Raw genomic sequence first — 19,311 nt, forward strand, 5'->3', positions numbered from 1 at the left:
CAATAGAAAAGATACACATCAAATGCAATAGAAAAGACACACATCTAAGCACATGCATATACAAATTAAGATCATAGTACAACAAACACAGGCTTATACACCTTACTATCATTTCAAACAAATCCAGTCTTATTATTGTGTTATGAATTACACAGCAAACATATCACACATACACAATATGCAATAACAAGGAAATTGACCGAACTCATAACCAAACCCATTTCAAAGACTAATTGCGCGACAATAATATTCACGTTTATTTCTGAACAAAAAAAAAGTAATAAATTTAGATTCTCAAATAAACATAATTAATTATTGTTTATAATTACTGGTAGGAATTAACCTTTGAAAGACACTCTTTTTCTCTTGTAATATGATGCTTCGTGTAAGCCATGGTAGCACAGTAGAATCGTGCAGAGTTTGAATCTAAAATAGAACAGAAATCGAATAGGGTATCGAACAATTAGGGTTTACAGATTCAAGTGATTTGGGTTGCTTGGCGGTTTTTTTAGAACACAGACCGATAACAAAAGAGAAATGATAATGAGGTAATGGGATTATGATCGATAAAAACTCAATTGATTTTGATTTGGGGTTTTTTTTACAGTATACCATAAGAAATATTTTTAAAGAAAATAAATGTAAATTTGTCAGGTTAACACAATTGCTTAGATGGTTAGGACGTTGCTTGGTAGAGAGGAGGTCGTGGGTTCTAGTCCTATTTCCAACTTTTTAAATTCTTTATTATTAATAATGTATTAACTTTTTTCAATGTTGCTTGTAGATGGATCAGAATACTTGGATGTACGAGATAGGTCGAGCTACCGCTGAGTTTATGGATAGTGTAGATGAATTTATTACAGTTGCCGAGACTGATCAACTAGAAAAAGGAAACAACGCAATTTGTTGTCATTGTAAGAAATGCAAAAATGCACGGTGGTATGTTGATTCAACCGATATCAAAAGTCATCTAATTGCACACGGATTTATGAGAGGGTACACATGTTGGTCTTTTCATGGTGAGTCAGTAGCTGACCTTAACCCGTCTGTTTCGGATAACGATACCGATAATGAAGAAGATTCATACAATAGTGACAATAATGTTAATTTTGATGACGTGTTTGACGATTTGGATATGGAGGATAATGTTGCTGATAAGTATCATGACAGATTACAACAACTATTTGTTGACGCTGAAAAACCTTTATATACCGGTTGTATGAATTTTACAAAACTTTCTGCCGTGATACAACTGGTTAACTTAAAATCAAACAATGGTTGGAGCGACACAAGTTTCACTAGCCTGTTAGAGTTATTGAACAAAATGCTACCAGAAGGTAATGAGTTGCCGGTTTCAACATACCAAGCAAAGAAATTAATGTGCCCAATGAGATTGGAAATACAGAGAATACATGCTTGTCCAAATGATTGTATGTTATACAGGAATGAAGACAAAGACCTATCTCAATGTAAGGTATGTGGTACATCTAGGTATAAACGTGGAAAACCGACTGATAATGCTGATAGTGATGTGTCGGAAAATGGACCTCCTGCAAAATTATTGTGGTACTTGCCTATCATACCACGATTAAAGAGACTATTTGCGAATGAGAAAGATGCAAAATTATTACGTTGGCATGCTGAAGATCGTAAAAATGATGGTAAAATGCGACATGTGGCTGATTCACTTCAATGGAAAAATTTTGATAAAGATTTTGAAAAATTTGGAGATGAGATACGTAATATAAGGTTCGGACTCAGTTCAGATGGAATTAATCCGTTCGGAGATTTGAGTAGCCGTCACAGCACGTGGCCTGTTCTTCTATGCATTTATAATCTACCGCCTTGGCTATGTATGAAAAGAAAATACATAATGATGTCTCTTTTGATTCAAGGTCCAAAGCAACCTGGAAACGACGTTGATATTTATTTGCAACCATTAGTTGATGAAATGATGGAATTATGGAGTACCGGCATACACGTTTATGATGCATACAAGAAAGAATACTTCCAACTACGGGCAATGCTTTTTTGCACCATTAATGATTTTCCTGCTTATGGTAACTTGTCTGGATATAGTACGAAGGGGAAAAAGGCATGTCCTATTTGTGAGGAAAATACTCACTCGATATGACTCACAAATTGTAAGAAACCTGCATTTATGGGGCATCGGAGAGAGCTTGCCGAGAATCACCCGTACCATAAAAAGTCGGATTTATTTGATGGTACTATAGAGGATAGAAAACTACCACCACCATTGGATGGAGAAACTACACTCTCCAAAGTTGCTAATATAAATGTTGTGTTAGGAAAGAAAGGGGTTGGTCCTCCCAAAGGTATTTGGAAGAAAAAGTCTATTTTTTGGAAATTACCCTACTGGAAGCATTTACGAGTCCGACATTGTATTGATGTTATGCATATTGAGAAAAATGTTTGTGAAAGTTTGATAGGGTTACTGTTGAACATTCCTGGAAAAACAAAAGATGGAATTAAAGTTAGAAGGGACATGGAATTAATGAATATCAGACCAGAGCTACAACCTAAAGATATTGATGGAAGGTCCACCAAGTTTCTTCCTCCGGCCTGTTATACTATGTCGAAGGTCGAGAAAACTAAATTTTGTCAATGTTTACATGGTATTAAGGTTCCACCAGGATACTCTGCTAACATTAGGAAGTTGGTTTCGATGAAAGATTTGAAGTTACTTGGTATGAAGTCACGTGATTGTCATGTACTAATGACCCAGATGATTCCTATCGCAATTCGTGGAATTCTACCCAACCATATTCGACACACAATTACAAAACTATGCTTATTTTTCAACATGATTCATTCAAAGGTGATTGATCCTGGTGTGCTGGATGAATATTAAAGAGATATCATACTTACTCTTTGCGAACTCGAGATGTACTTTCCACCTTCTTTCTTTGATGTCATGGTTCATTTGGTATCTCATATTGTAGGAGAAATAAAGGTATGTGGTCCAGTTTTCTTACGGTATATGTATCCATTTGAAAGATATATGGGTATCTTGAAAGGTTATGTAAGGAACCTTAATCGACCAGAAGGCAGTATCGTTGAAGGATATGCATCCGAAGAGGTAATCGAATTCTGCACAAACTATATGGATGGGTTTAAAAGTGTTGGGATTCCACAAAGTCATCATGAAGGAAGACTATCAGGTCAAGGGATACTTGGGCGCAAGACGGGCTATTCAAATGTTTCCGATTATCAAGAGGCACATTTTAATGTCTTACAACACACTACATATATTGATCCGTTCATACAAGAACACATGTCGTTCTTGAGACAACAATACCCTAAAAAGAGTGCAAAGTGGTTGGCAAATCAACATAAAAAAACTTTTTCAGAATGGTTGAAAGACAAAGTTAGGAGGACACTTCCAAATATTGATAAAATGGTCAAAGCTTTGGGATTCGCCCCTAAACATGTGTTCCAATATCAAGGATATGACATAAATAGGTATACCTTTTACACTAAAGCTCAAGATAAGAAGAGTAAAACCCAAAACAGCGGTGTCACGGTGATAGCCTCATCGACGGAATTCACCATGGTCAATCGTGAAGAAAGATCAAGGATCGCCAAAAAATCGTATTATGGTGTCATTCAAGAAATATGGGAATTAGATTATGGTGATTCGTACACTATACCCTTGTTCAAGTGTAAGTGGGTTGCTAATGATCGCGGTGTTCAAGTTGATGAAGATGGTTTTACAACTGTTAATCTTTCCACCAATGGATATAAAGAAGAACCATTCATTCTAGCAAAACTAGTTACTCAAGTATTCTTTATCGAAGACCCAAAGGATCCTAGATGGCATGTGGTTCAGTATGGAAAACGGTGGATTATTGGTGTCGAGAACGTTGTTAATGAGGATGAGTACGACCAATTTGACGAGTTACCGCCATTTTCAGTATGTGTTCAACCTTTGAATGAAGTTGTTACTGGAAATAATACAATCTACTTTAGAGAAGACCATGAGGAAGGAGACGAAGTTGCAGACACATAAAAATTGTTAAAACATATGATTGATTACCTTTTTTTTTTACACCCATGAGTATATTTTTTAATGACTTATGCAACATGTCTTTTATGTGTTTTGTTAATTTTTTTTGTTAATTTTTTTTACCATGAAAAATCTACTTTATGTTATTACCTTTTAAATTACTAATACCAATGTATACAATACAAATACAAATACAAATACAAATACAAATACAAATACAAATACAAATACAAATACAAATACAAATAATTCTAAAAAATACACACACACATACACACATACACACACACATATATATATATACATATAAAAACATATATATGCACATTTTTCAATATTATGCCCGGGAACAAACCGCGATCACAAAACCATCCAACTTCTTCGTATACCCTAAACCATCCCACTTCATTATCAAACCACCGGAAACACCCTATTCCAACATCATAGAACGGCGATTATTTGACGAACGAAATCAATTTCGTCATCACGGCTGAAGGATCGTCTCAAATACAGGTACAGATGGTTTTTTTAGTTATCTAATTGTTCTTTACTCGAATATTTTTGTAATAGACGTAATGACCATAAAATCATACTATTATACTTGAATCGAGTTGTGTGATTAGGAAACAATAATCGAAAATTAGGTTATATACATGCACATTTTGTCTTAGATTATTCAGCAAAATTGACACATTATGGTTTATAAGTGGTGAATAGATGATGCAGAAATAGTCCACCATCGTGTTAATTTAGTTGTGTTAATTTGACCATAATTATTATTGATACCTACAGAACTGATATGTACATATATGTTGATTTTACAGAAGCAGAAATAATCTCTGACGTTGTCATTTATGGCTACCTACAATCGTCCACCATCGTTCATCCACATAATATGATTAACAGATAAGCTTGAACTGGTATTGTTTCGTTTCTGTTTTAACCTTAAAATTATATATTTTATAAAGCAAAACCATTGTAAGACATATCAGGTTATTATGTTTTGTTACAGGCTTTGCCACATGATTGGTATGTTGACCATTATGATACCATGTTTCCAAGACATTCTGTTATCATCCACACCCTGCTAGGATATAAATCTGAAGTTACATTTTCGATGAATGATCGTAGCCGTATGATACTTGGTGATGGCTGGTTGAAGATCATGAATGATCTTGATATTGGAGAAGGTGATATCCTACTAATGACCAGAATCGACAAAAGAAACTACGAGTTGGCTATTTACTCACCTGACCTGTTTCAAAAGAATTTTTTTGATCCATTCACATCTTTCAGTGTATTGACTCGAATTCAGGCAAAAGTGTATGAAAATGCTCCATACAGATGTTTCCCTTCATTCATGAAATTCGTCAACAATCCAAGTGAACCAGGAATGGTATGGTCAATTTTTTGATCTCGCATATGTAACACACATTTAGTATGTGTACATGATTATTATCTTAACAAATTAGTTTTATATTTCTTTAACAAAAATAGCATTATTTTTTATTGGATGTAGATACTGCCAAAGGAATGGTTAACAACTACTTTTGGAGACTCTGGACCCAAAGAACAAATGAGTGTTCACTTTCAAAGATGGTACAACAAAAGGGTGGTGGTACTCTCAGTTGAAGGTGAAGTTGTCATGTGGGAAGGATGGTCTGAGTTGATTACAGACCTTAAAGTGGCGTCTGGTGATTGCATGGTCTTTTATGCAACTGATTCGGAAAATCTTGAGCTGGTGATTTATGATCACCGTGGTGTAGAAAAGGGTTATTTATTAACTTTTCAGCTGAAGGATGATGTTGTTTCTACTACCTGGGAAGGAGGATCCACTTCCCAATCCATTCATGAAATCATTAACATTGATGACAGTTCAGACAGTGATACCGAAAGTGATACCTCAGAAGATGAACCAATGTCTCAACAACTTGATGACAGTTCAGACAGTGATATCGAAAGTGATACCTCAGAAGATGAACCAATGCCTCAACAACATCTACATCCTGAACGTGTTGTGATTATCAAAATACCGTCTGGTAACTTGTTGGTACGCTTCTTATCTTTTTATAGTTTAACATTCATCAACTGATAAATGGTGGCACACTACTTGTTTTATCTTTTTACATATCAACGTTTTATGCTTCATCATTATAGAATAACAATTTGGTTAAACCGTTGACTAAATATGTATTTTCTTTTTCGTTAGCGTCTTCTGGAGGAGTTTATTGGACTTCCAGGACTGAGGAGTGGGTGTTATGTGAGTTGTTTTAATCATGAAGGTGATGAATTTCAGTGGCGGTTGAAGCAGGAGACAGGGAAAAAGAAACCAAACCTGGCAGTTACTTTCGATTTTCCTGAGTACCGATCAATCAATGGCCTGGTGCCTGGTCAATTTTATGAACTCGCGTACAATCTGGAGCAACAAAACTTTTATCTTTAGTTTGTGGGTTTAAACATTTGTAGTTACTTTTGGTGTATAAGTGCTGTACAATCTGGATGTTGGTAGGTTACATATTTTTTGCTTGCACTTATACAGTGTATTTAAATGTTGTTTGTTGTAATATTTTGGATACGGTAATGTTTTCCAATGATGCATGCAGTATAGAAATATTTACTTCTTGCATTACTTTTGATTACAAATCTGCAACTCAATGCAATTTTAAGCATTTGCCAATAATGGAACAATAGAACCATTTAAAACATACATTTCATTAGAAAATCTTGTACATTTACTACATTGTAAAAGCCAAATACATACAATTTACCATGACAAGTGAACCATCTTTTAAGGTTGTTACTTGTGACGCGCAACTTCGAATATAATCAAACTTGAGTTAGACACAATAGTTTATTGTAAACTACAATGTTCCATTACTAAACAAGATTAAAGAACCTACACATCGAACAATAATTGTATGCGAGTACGGTAGTAATTTACCAAACATCAACATCGACTTTTAAATACGAACATAATTTACATATCATAATATAGTATTCTTACAGACATTAGTAAATCTAAAACATAAATTGTTCTCCGGTTAGGAACTTAAATGTTATCAAAACATGTACACGTGCAATTCGTACATAGACCATAACTACTACACAAATTAGAGTTATTAAAGCTGCACTATCAGAAGACTATTGACCCCAATGAGATTGTTAAAGTGGGTGGCTTCCATCCAAGACCATGAAAAAACTCTTGTACCGACGTGAGAACCCAATCATACACCTATCACCCACTTTGTACCCATTCAAAGCCACAAAGTATTCCCAGCCTTTCGAAACAAAAAGCTTTTTTGTGGTTACATCTGTGGCCTGTTTTATGTCCCACTAATGGAATATCCCTTCCATATCGAATCATATATAGGTGCAGCCAGCCTTGAGTTCTCGGATGCGGTTAAAGTCCTCAGGTAGTTCCTAAATGATAGTGACATATTATTTGTTAATGATTGCATAATTATTTGTCATTGCTATATACACAAATACGTTTAACTGTTTCTATAAAAAAGTATCTAACTCACCCAAATAGTTCCCCTTGGTATGTCGAAGAAGATGTATGTGACATCAACGGTGCTCCATATGTTGTACCTTTCAGCTCTATTCAGCTGGTCAAGGGCGAGTGCACGTGTTTGACTAGTAGAGGCATCATTGTTTCCAGCTGTATTTGTGATTCAATTCATTAATATGCAAACAAAGAACAAAATACTCAATTACATCACAAATCAATTGTTAGATTTAAAATGGTTAGATAAAATGTATATGCTATCTTTTTCAAAACTAAGCAAACTATATTGGTATTGTAGCTTGAAAGTTCACAATACATATTGCTGTAACATAAATCAAACCCTAAGTAACCTGTTGGGAATCTGCAGATAATTAGCAAATAATATCTACAAGTGCAATATCATAAATGAACATTTGGTATGAACTTAAAGGTATAACACAATAAATTTACAGACTCACACCTGCATGAGTGTAATTCCAAAGAAAAACACTGATATTATATATGCACACAACTGTGAGAAAAAATCGATTCTGGTTCAAATAAAAAAGCATAAATACATGTGAAGTGTAGATCTGTTGTTTGATTTTAATGATTTACAATTAACAAATGAGATGATAAACTTTGTTCTAAGTTTTTTAGGTTTTCAATTCGGAAAACCCTGTGCTTACAGTTAATAAACAACAAATTTTGTTTAAGAAAACACAATAACCTGAGCTCGACATGGCGGGAAATGGTTGTAGTTGATCGCTATTGCAAGTACAGAGCTGGTGGCAGGTGAAAAGATACTCAGTATGATGTACTTGAGAAGGTGAGGGATTTTTTGTATTGCTTTTTTTTTTTATAAACAGATATTTTTGAAAATACCGGATCATTTTTGCCTAGGCCGGGTCAAGTAGATTATTACGGTGTATTAAAAAATACCAAATATTTTACTATAGGTAAAATACCTAAACTCTTCATCATCAGATCAGCTTAATGGCCAAATCCCACCATTTGGTCTCGAAAATTTCAAATTAACCGCCAATCTAATTAAAACCACTAATTGACACAAAACAACCCTATCATAATTGAAACAAACCGCCAGTCTCATTCACTGTTTTATTATTTTCACAAACCCTAGAAGTGATCCATACTACTTCAAATCGCTAAATTCGATACATTCAAGAACTTGATACATCAAACATCATGGTACATTTATGATTTCAATTCTATTGTATGTGTACCTAGAACTACTAGTATTGTTTAGGTATTAGTCTTGTTATTATTGTTAGCTTCTTATTATTGATTTTTTTAATGTATACAGAGCCGAAACAATAGGCCTAAACGAGGAGTTAGCAAACTTAAAGAAAAATCAGTGATTCCATTTGTGGTTGAATTTGACGAATTTGGGCATGCTATAGGAAAATATCAAGCTTTGTTTGCCAGTAACATAGGTGTTCTTACAAGGCGTAGGATTGATTTTCTTGAGGATGATTGGAAAGTAGTATCTAAAGATGAGAAAAACGCGTTATGGTTGGACATAAAGGTATCAAATCATATATAACTTATAAGAATTATGTTTCATAAAGGTATCAGAATTTGTTAAACTAATGTTTAAGTATATATATGTAACAACATTTACAGCAACATCATTTTATCCAAGATGATTTTGCGAAGAAACAAACGCTTCATCATTGCAACGGGGCTTTTAAGAGATTCAGGGCCAAGTTAAGAATGTATATGGTTCAAGGCAAGCTTCCTTATGAAGAAGTGCCAGATTACGGTTTCATAACTCCAGTAAAATGGAGAGAATTTTGTGAACTTGAAGACACACCAGCAAAAAGGGTTAGTGTTATGCATTTTGCTTTTAAACATGTATGGAATTACATTTTTAAATTGACGGCAACTAATGTGCTTTTTAATCCCATGCAAATTGTAAAGGAATTACGAGAAAAAGGCAGAGCAAATGCCTTGCAACAATCAAAAGATAATTACGCCCGTGTAGGTCGTTCAGGTTATCGAGGCCATAAAGAAGAATGGGAGTCAGAGAAAAAAGATCCTGAAAGGCGTACCGTATACCACGATATCTCCAATTCTGCTGCAAGGAATTATGTACTCGGAAGGATGAAGCGAACGAAAGAATCGAAGAGGCCAATAGTTCCAGATACGAATGTTTCCCTTGTAGAGAAAATTGTAATATACTTTAAATTGATTTTATAGCGTTATTAACCTAGAATTGTTTTATAACCGATTAATTTTCTTGTTTTGTTCCAGGTTAATACAGATACAAAAAGGTGATGATGCCTTGTTAGTGAATGTGGGGAAAGAACACGGCGGTAGAACCAGAGGTGTTAGCAGCACGCTAGGATATAGTAAATTCGGTAAGAAGCAAAAGGGAGAGCAATTAGTAACAATGGAAAAGTTACAGGAATTTGTGGCTAAGGAGGTGAAAAGGGTGGTGGTGGAAAGAGAAAAAACTGGAACACATGAAACTTCACATGAAACAGCTACAACACCTGAACATTATTACCCGACAGAACATCACGACACGACAGGAAATATGCAACTGGTAGACGAACATGTTGACGAACCAGTAGACGCACTGGAAGTCTTACAGGTAGACAAACTGGAACAGGTAAACGAACAGGTGGTGTTGAATGACAAGTTTGTTGAGAGAAAACGGGGAATGGAAGATCACCCAGTTGTGGACAAACAAGTGGAGATCCAGTGAATAGAGGTGGAACAAGATATAGTGGCTAAAAATAGAAAGTGGATGCACTAGGCATGCGAAAAGAAGTGATTCATGAACCAAGGGTTCAAGAGCAAAGGGTCAAGAACCAACCATTTGCAGACTTGCAAAACATAAAGGTAACTGGTCTTCTTTTATTTCAAAAGCTAAATGGATAATTCAATACACATTGAAAGTATTAAATACTCTACAAATAATACTTGTTGTTTTTAATTTTTACAGGACGAAGTTGAAATCTTGTTATTTAACCCACATCGTATAGTCTCTTTTGTGTGTGGTCAGGGTACACTATTTCCAACCAACGAATTTACTCAAGTAAATGGGGAAAAAGTTGTTCCTTCTTACATGAAGGTGAAAATAAATAACTTTACTAAGGACAACACATCATTGAGGCTTCCAATACCATTCAAAGACTTGTCAAAAAATACGGTGAAGGAGGTTTTAGGTGATGTGGTTGGAAGTTTTGTACAATGGCCTCTCATGAAAATGACTCGCATCACCAAGGTACATGTACTGTAGAGCTTACTTACCCGTTTCTTGTGTTAATCTAAGTATTATAAATTATATCTTCATTCAGGAATTGGAGGCATATGTAAATGACATCAGTGCCCAAAAAAAACAGTACACAGTTCAAGTGGTGACACCACAAAGACTAATGGAATTGCAACAAAAAAAGGTTTTTAATGTTTATATTCTGAATAATTTTTTTCATGTAATACTCTGTATAGTTGAATACTCTGCCAATATTTGGATACTCTGAATACTTGTATAATTTTTACTATAAATATATTTAAATTTCATGTGTGTAACTTTATAGGTGAAGACAGAAATCGTTTTGTTCCACCCCACGAGTTCAGAACCTACACCGTGTGCTAGGGGGCATATGCATCCAACCGATGAGACTACCTTGATACATGGAAAGCGTGTGCTTCCGTGCTACATGAAGGTGTCCATAAACTTTGTTTTGCCTCGATATGAATCTACATTGCTTCCAATACCAGATAAAAATCTTGAGTCTAATACACTAAAAGAGGCTATTGGGGCTATGATACAATGGCCTCTCTTGAAACTTCGTCCTTCAGACAAAAACAAGGTACATGTATAATTGCTTACATAATTTCCTGTATTGGTAAACTGAATTTAAGTGTTATTATTAATTTTGCCTCGATTGTTATCAGGATAGTGCAATGAAATCAAAGAGGGTGGGATTACAAAATAGAATAGATAAAAGCAATGTGTCTATTGGTACTAGTAGTAAGCAGGTATATATATGCTCATCAAATTTAAGTTACATCATCATACGTATATACCTATATAATTTAAGTTATCTGATGTGGTGTTGCAGGTGCATCCACGTAACAATGGAGATTCAGGAATGCAACACCAAAAAAAGAGAGAACAATTGTATAACCGACTGCTTTCAATGGAACATCTCCTACCCAACAGATCATGTGTGCAAGCTGCGTATACTAGATGGATGAGTCGAGAAGATCCTACCACTGGTTTCACTCTTAAAGCAGATCCAGGAGTTTTTGGCGTACCCGAAGAGTGCGTAAGTACGATTGGTGCTGATGACATCATCACACTTTGGATAAAGGGATGCCTGGACTGCAGCATCATTTTTTCCTTCATGCTGTAAGTGCATTTAACAGTTTCATATGCACGTTTGACTATAGTTTTCAGGATTTGAGCTGACATGTTATTTTTTTTAATTTTTTCCCGCATAATAGGGGTTTAGACAAGCTTATGAAAGTAGCTTTTATCGAACCATATGGGTTAATGAACCCTTATTATATATGTGGAACATTTATCACCTCAGACAAAAAATTTGTAATCAAGTACTTGAAGACCGCCTTCAACTCTACTCAACAGTCTTTTTTCGCACCATATAATCAGAAGTATGTAATCATTCCTTATATAATATTGCTTACAAAATTTATCTTCTAACGAGTGAATTTTAAATTGCCAGTGGCCATTGGGTGTTGGTTTTTATATCTCACACTGAGTACAAAGGAATCATACTTGATTCACTAAATAGGACTCATAAGAAGACGAAAGATGATTATCTGATCACAGACTGCATAACGCAGTAAGAATTATTTCTAAATCAATAATAGTTGTTAATTTAAATCTTGATTACATTTACATTATGTCACATTACACAATATCATTTGGTCTTTTATTTGTCTAATTTTGAATAGGGCTTGGGGTCCTTTGCAATGGAATGTAGTTAAGGTTAGTCATCCTAGCTGTCTACAAACAGTCCTCCAAGTTGTTCATCCATGTTTTCATGTTCATTACGTGTTACATGTTAAATTAATACATGTGTATAAATGTGTGTCTATAATGCAGTGCAATCAACAACCCGGCAGTTGGGAGTGTGGATATTATGTGCTCAATTGGATGCATTCGATCGTAAATAGTCGTATAAGAAAGGAAGTTATTAATATTGACGAAGTAAGTATTTTAAGTTATGAATGATTAAATTTTATCTTTAGGTATATCTTACAAAAAGCTTATATAATATATGTATATATGTAAAAATGTATATTTATATACATATATAAAATTTACAGCTATCATGGGATGAACGTTGTTTATCTAAAATCGATCTCGACAATATTATGGAAAAATGGCATTTGTGGGCTCCTTTTTAATGTCTGGTATGTGTAACCTTTATGTGATCTGATATTTTGTGTCAATGGTCTTGGAGATTTGGTAATATTGTTAAAGTCCATATATTCATGCATGTTCAAAATACTTTTCTTTAAAAACAGGTAAAGCAAATCATGGGATTATTTGAAGAGCAGGTGAATTTTTTGTGCTGCAGGATGCTTTGCTTTGAAATGGATTAGTAGGCAGCTTATTTCATTTGTAATACCTAGATGATTTAGATTTATGACTTTTTTTATTTGTGAATGTTATGAAGATAATTTATATGTATATTTGGGTTTTTTTATTAATAAAATTAATTACTGTTTTATTCTTGTTAATCTGTTACATTTACCAGTATTTACCATTTCTGTAATTATGCAAATTCAACACGTCTACTAGCACAACCAATTCAACACGTCTAATTGATTTTTAAATTTCTGTTACAATACAACACGTCTATTTGCAGAAGTCTGTTATATTTGGTGGCAATTTGAAATATTTAATTTTTAAATTTTTAAAAATTTAAAATTTTAAATATTTTAAAATTTTTGGCGGGTTTAAAAAAATATCCCAGAACACGTCTAATTGCAAATAGATCAACACGTCTAATTGCAACTACAACAACACGTCTAATTGCAACTGGATGAACACGTCTTATTACATCTAGATGAACACGTCTAATAGAGACTAACGGAAAATACAGAACACGTCTAATAGTAAGTAATGGAACACGTTAAATTGCAACTAACGGAACACGTCTAAATGAAACTAACAGACCACGTCTAATTGAAGATAACGGAACACGTCTAAAAGACACAAACGGAACAACCTAAACTAACGATTTTACAACACGTCTAATTAATGGTTTTTAGAGCGGTTCCTTGAACCGCACTATATGAGTACACTCATTTAGAGCCCAAGCATATAGACGTGTTGCGGAACACGTCTAAAAGACCTTTTCCACACGACTAAAAGGGCCGGAATGTAGTAGTGTACGTTGTTTTAGCACATAAGACTTGGTGTCATCATCAAAACAAAGTTGTTAACATTTGAATATTATCATTGGATCACTAACCAACAGCTTTTATTGGATTTCAAAACCTGTGTACAAAACAACTACCTAATTTAACAAAATATAATATACTCTCTCCGTCTCATATTGACAATCAATTATTTCATTCTGAGTTATCGTAAATTAATAGTCCATTTTCAAAATAATTTTTTTTTATAGATTTCAAAATCTCATAAGTGTACACAACCAACTACCTAATATAACAAATATAATACTCTTTCCGATTCATTTTGAGTTATCCAAAATAATAGTCCACTTTCGAAATATTCTTTTTTGTAGTTGCTTTTTTTTTGATAGATTTCAAAAGCTAATAGGTGTATACATCCAACTATCTATTTAGACAACTATAATATATTCTCTCCGTCTCATATTAATAGTCAATTATTTCATTCTAGATTGTTTTAAATTAATAATTCACTTTTAAAAATATATTTTTTTAGCATATTCCAAGACTTAATAGGTGTACACAACCAACTACCTAATTTAAAAAATATAATATATCACTCCTTTTTTTAAATTGATAGTCAATTATTTCATTTTGAATTGTCTTAAATTAATATTTCACTTTCAAAAATAAATAAGAACAATGAGGTAAAGTTACTTTATTACCATAACGTTTGAATATAAATAAAAAAAAATAGGTAAAAGGTACGAGATACAAACTTAAAGTAAAAAAAAAATATATAGTGAAATGATGAGATTTTTTAAACAGTGTATTTTTCCGTCCGTGAATTATTGATATGTAAAAAAGAGAGTTATAATTAATAAAAGCTTGAAAGGAATAACTTTTTAAAAAGATTATTTGTTTAAATTGTTTTCTTCTTTTATTATTTTTTTTTGTAAATTCTTTTGTTAATATGCTTTCTTTATTGTTAATGATGTCACACAATAACGCAACACGCGACTCGCGAGGATCACTTTTCTGGTATGTACTAATATGAAAAAATTTGAAATGATAATCTCAAAATGGTGTTAAATTAATAACATATTCGGCAAGCTATCTTACAAATTTAACACCTTTTTAATAGTATCAATTCAAGATTAAAATTATTTTGCTCAACAATTAGTATTTTCAAAAGGAGGCTGTTAAACTTAGTTTTAGAGCTAGGTTTTATAAACTTATTATATTTATATTTATTTATCCATTTAATTTAACTATAAAGTATAATTATTATTTTATAATTCTGACTTTCTTTATTTAGATTTGATATCACTATCTATTTATAATATCTTTTTGAGTTATAAATAAGAAATAGCTTCAAAAGCTACGTTTATCATTCTAATTTGAAATTTGATTTTATCAAACTTATACTAAATATCTTTTTAGGGTGGATTTCTGATTTGGTATGTTAAGTTATCGTAATACTCGTAGTCATGAAGAATCGAGTGCTCAACTAAATTATTTTCAAGATTACAACGATAGTACGTAAGCTAAGTTTCTGAGCAAACTTTATATATTTAAAATGATAGTTTGAATATACAAAATTTAAGATACAATTACACTATGTACTCATGTAGCATATATAGATTTTATTTACTTCGTATATCTTAATCAGATATTCTAATATGGGGACACATGATTAATCTTTCTTGGAACATGGTTTTGCATGCATGGGGCTAAGAAAAAGGTATGAAAAAGTTAAGCCTAAAAAAGTTAGTATCGATATATCGCAATATATCTACATGAATTTGCGTGTTCAACAAAAGTCATTGATTTTTAAATATGAAGTACTAAATTTTCTTATTAATATAATATCTTTTTTTCCTTGGAATGGTAAAATGATGAAATAAATTCGAATAAAAGACGAACATCGGTTTGTGATGTTCCTCAAATGTTTCATGTTCATTTTTTGTTTTTAGTTATGTTTTCCATTTCATATTCCTCACAAGGGTCTACATATATTTGACTTACTTAAGCAATAAATACTTTATGTCTTAGAGTGATACCCATATATTAGATTTTATATTAACACACGAGTACGTGTTTATTATTTATATAATGGACATCCAAATTTCGTCTTTATTTTTTGTGTCCAATACGATCACATTAACGTTATAAAATGTTTTAGTAACTATATATATATATATATATATATATATATATATATATATATATATATATATATATATATATATATATATACACTAGTGAAATGACCCGTGAAACCACGGGTTTGTTTAAACGAAATAGTTTAATGATATGTTTTAGGTATTAAGTGAACGTAAATGCTAAAGTTATTTAGTTTAATGACCCGTGGAACCATATAGTCAGAACCATATAGTCCGACTAAGAAACTCGTAAGCTGAACTGTGACGATCGCTCCAAATCCATATGGACGAACACGTCATTCATTGATTTCATTGCGAGGTATTTGACCTCTATGTGATACATTTTGTAACATTGTATTCGTTTGAAAAGGTATTTCATAAATGAATATATAAATTCCAGGTTTTTAACATCTGATGATTCCTACGTATAGACAATCACCATTTAAATGGTTTACAATAATATATCTGTTGACAATACAGTCAAAATAAGATACATGGTAATGGTTTGGTGAATGCAAGTTTCTTGTATATAGCATGTATGACTCCAAGCACATATCTTGTATCACGTATAAGCAAACAGCGGAAGACTTCTAGAAACCTGAGATTAAACATGCTTCAAGTGTCAACACAAAGGTTGGTGAGTTCATAGTTTTAATATTACACATAATCCGTATATCAATGTAGATTACAAAAGTTCAGTTGTTTTATTCAAAACGTTTATCAATAGGTTTTACATAAAAGGTGGATCACAAGATTTCAGTTGTTTCATCCAAAACGTTTATCAATCGGTTCTACAAAATTGAGCACCCTGGTAACTAAACTTTAACGTTTATATAATTTGTACCCTTTGTATAATCATCTTAATAATACACGCAAACCAACGTGTACGCTTCTCAAATAGCATACGTCCGTTAAAAGGCTAGTGCTCTAGCTCGAACGGGGATATCAAACCCTATGGATCCATATACTACTACTCGCGCCCACCAGTTCTTATAACTGGCAGTTAACAGTTACCAAAGCTAAGGGATTTTCGGTTCAAACTCAGTGTAGAATTTAGTATGTACTTGTATCCATTGCGTTTAAAATAAAGTGCGTGTATTCTCAGCCCAAAAATATATATTGCAAAAGCAATTAAAAAGGGATCAATGAAACTCACACATATAAATATTGTGTATCGGTTAATAAAGCATTTGCATGTATTCTCAGCCCAAAAATGTAGAGAGTAAAAGGGATCTTATGAAACTCACGCATATAAATATTGTATATCGGTTAATAAAGCATTTGCATGTATTCTCGGCCCAAAAATGTAGAGAGTAAAAGGGATCTTATGAAACTCACACATATAAATATTGTAAAACAGTTAATAAAGCATTTGCATGTATTCTCAGCCCAAAAATGTAGAGAGTAAAAGGGATCTTATGAAACTCACACATATAAATATTGTAAAACAGTTAATAAAGCATTTGCATGTATTCTCAGCCCAAAAATGTAGAGAGTAAAAAGGATCTTATGAAACTCACTGTTTTATATTGATATACAATATTGCAGGAAAGCACGTAGACGCATCGGAGATGATAAACACGAGGTTTGATTCACAAAAATACCCCCGAACATTACCCATAACCTCCTTGGTAATAACCCATATTTTCTTTAGCTCTAGCTCGCTCGGAAACTCGTTTTGAAAATTACTTGGACAGCACTCCGTCTTAATATTTTATGTACATTATTATTTTTGTATCGCAAAAATAATAACATTAATAATAAAAATAATAAGATTAATAATAATCTTATTAATAATAATAATAATAATAATAATAATAATAATAATAATAATAATAATAATAATAATAATAATAATAATAAATAAATAAATAAAATAAATACGGAGTAATATATGTTAAAATAGAAGCAGAATGATCGAGTTTTTATAGGTGTGGCCTGTCCCCAGACCCCATGCGATCGCATGGTTCTGAAGGCCATTGGCCATGCGATCGCATGGCCCATTTTTCCAGCTCACATAATTTTGTCCTAATGCTTGTCGACATAATTAAATAATATATATATAATATATAATTTAAATTAATTAATTATATATTATATTTTATTCCCGTGCATAGTTGATTTGTAATTTTTGTTCCGATAAGTCGTACGTCATCACTTGACTTATGTCCCGGTTCCGGTTTTTCGAATGTCCTTTCGTACCTTTAGAAAACTTGCATTTTACGTTTCGTGTCACGTACCTTTGTCAAAATATAGCCTTAAGTTATCCATAAACTATACCACTCAAAGTATATCTTAAACTTTAGAGTGTTTTGGTCATTTACTTCTATAAATTATCGTCTCGCTATTTGTTAAAATACATTTTTAAAATAGCGTTTTAATGTAGCAAAGTAATGTAGCAAAGTCAATTTTTACTGTAGCAATTCACTGTAGCAAAGTAAATTTTACTGTAGCAAATAGTGATTTTCGAAAACAATGTAGCATTTTGGGTACTGTAGCAATTTGAAAATACTGTAGCAAATTAGTGTTTTACTTGTTCATCTTAAACGTTTTAGTTAACTTATCTAAATATCAATCGAATCAATAATCGAATGTTACTATCGTTTACTAAATAACTTGAAATCATATATATTCAAATAGATATATAAACCAATAAGTTTAATGTACGGTAACATGCAATTAAAACTTTGTTACGTTTTCAAGTTATAGTATATATATGTATCTATTTACATATAATGGTTCGCGAATCGTTGAGAAAAACTGAAGGGTATTTGAATAGTTTAAAATTTTTGAGATTCAGTTTTACAGACTTTACTTATCGTGTCGAAATCATTAATCATTTAAGATTAAGTTTAAATTTAGTCGAAATTTCCGGGTCATCACATGAACATTTCATCAAACACCTAAAATGCATATTAAACAATCCACATCCAATTATAAGAGATAATATTGGTTGCCATTTTATTTTAAAAGTATAAATTAAAATATAAATGTAGAATTGGTTTCATTCTGCCTAACTTTTATACCTTCTCGTACTCGATTCAAAATAATTAATTAAAGTAATTTAAAATTATTTAATTTTAATAATTAAAATAATTATTAATAAGATTTAATAATAATAATAATCAATTAATAAGATTTAATTTTAATTCAAAATTATTTAAATTAATGACATCACCCACCATGCTTAGATTTTTTTCTTTTTATTTTTGATTTTTTCTTAACAAAGGAATTAACCTAATAATGACATCATCATTTTAGCAATAATATAT

General features: G+C 32.4%; 1 protein-coding gene across 1 annotated transcript; it reads left to right on the plus strand.

The window, feature by feature from the left end:
* The first annotated feature begins 543 nt into the window (after positions 1 to 543).
* On the plus strand, positions 544 to 2,134 carry LOC139839698 (uncharacterized). Its single transcript, XM_071829833.1, has 3 exons — positions 544 to 548; positions 655 to 709; positions 785 to 2,134. Exons 1-3 carry the CDS (start codon positions 544 to 546, stop codon positions 2,132 to 2,134), a joined length of 1,410 nt encoding a protein of 469 aa, XP_071685934.1.
* The last annotated feature ends 17,177 nt before the right edge of the window (positions 2,135 to 19,311 follow it).

Source organism: Rutidosis leptorrhynchoides, chromosome 1 (assembly GCF_046630445.1).
Source record: "Rutidosis leptorrhynchoides isolate AG116_Rl617_1_P2 chromosome 1, CSIRO_AGI_Rlap_v1, whole genome shotgun sequence".
NCBI classification, from domain to species: domain Eukaryota; kingdom Viridiplantae; phylum Streptophyta; class Magnoliopsida; order Asterales; family Asteraceae; genus Rutidosis; species Rutidosis leptorrhynchoides.

Bases quoted from the DNA above. Each gene is read 5' to 3' on its own strand.
- LOC139839698 (XM_071829833.1), top strand. The intron at 710-784 runs GTTCTAGTCCTA...TGTTGCTTGTAG, and splicing joins TGGTAGAGAGGAGGTCGTGG to ATGGATCAGAATACTTGGAT.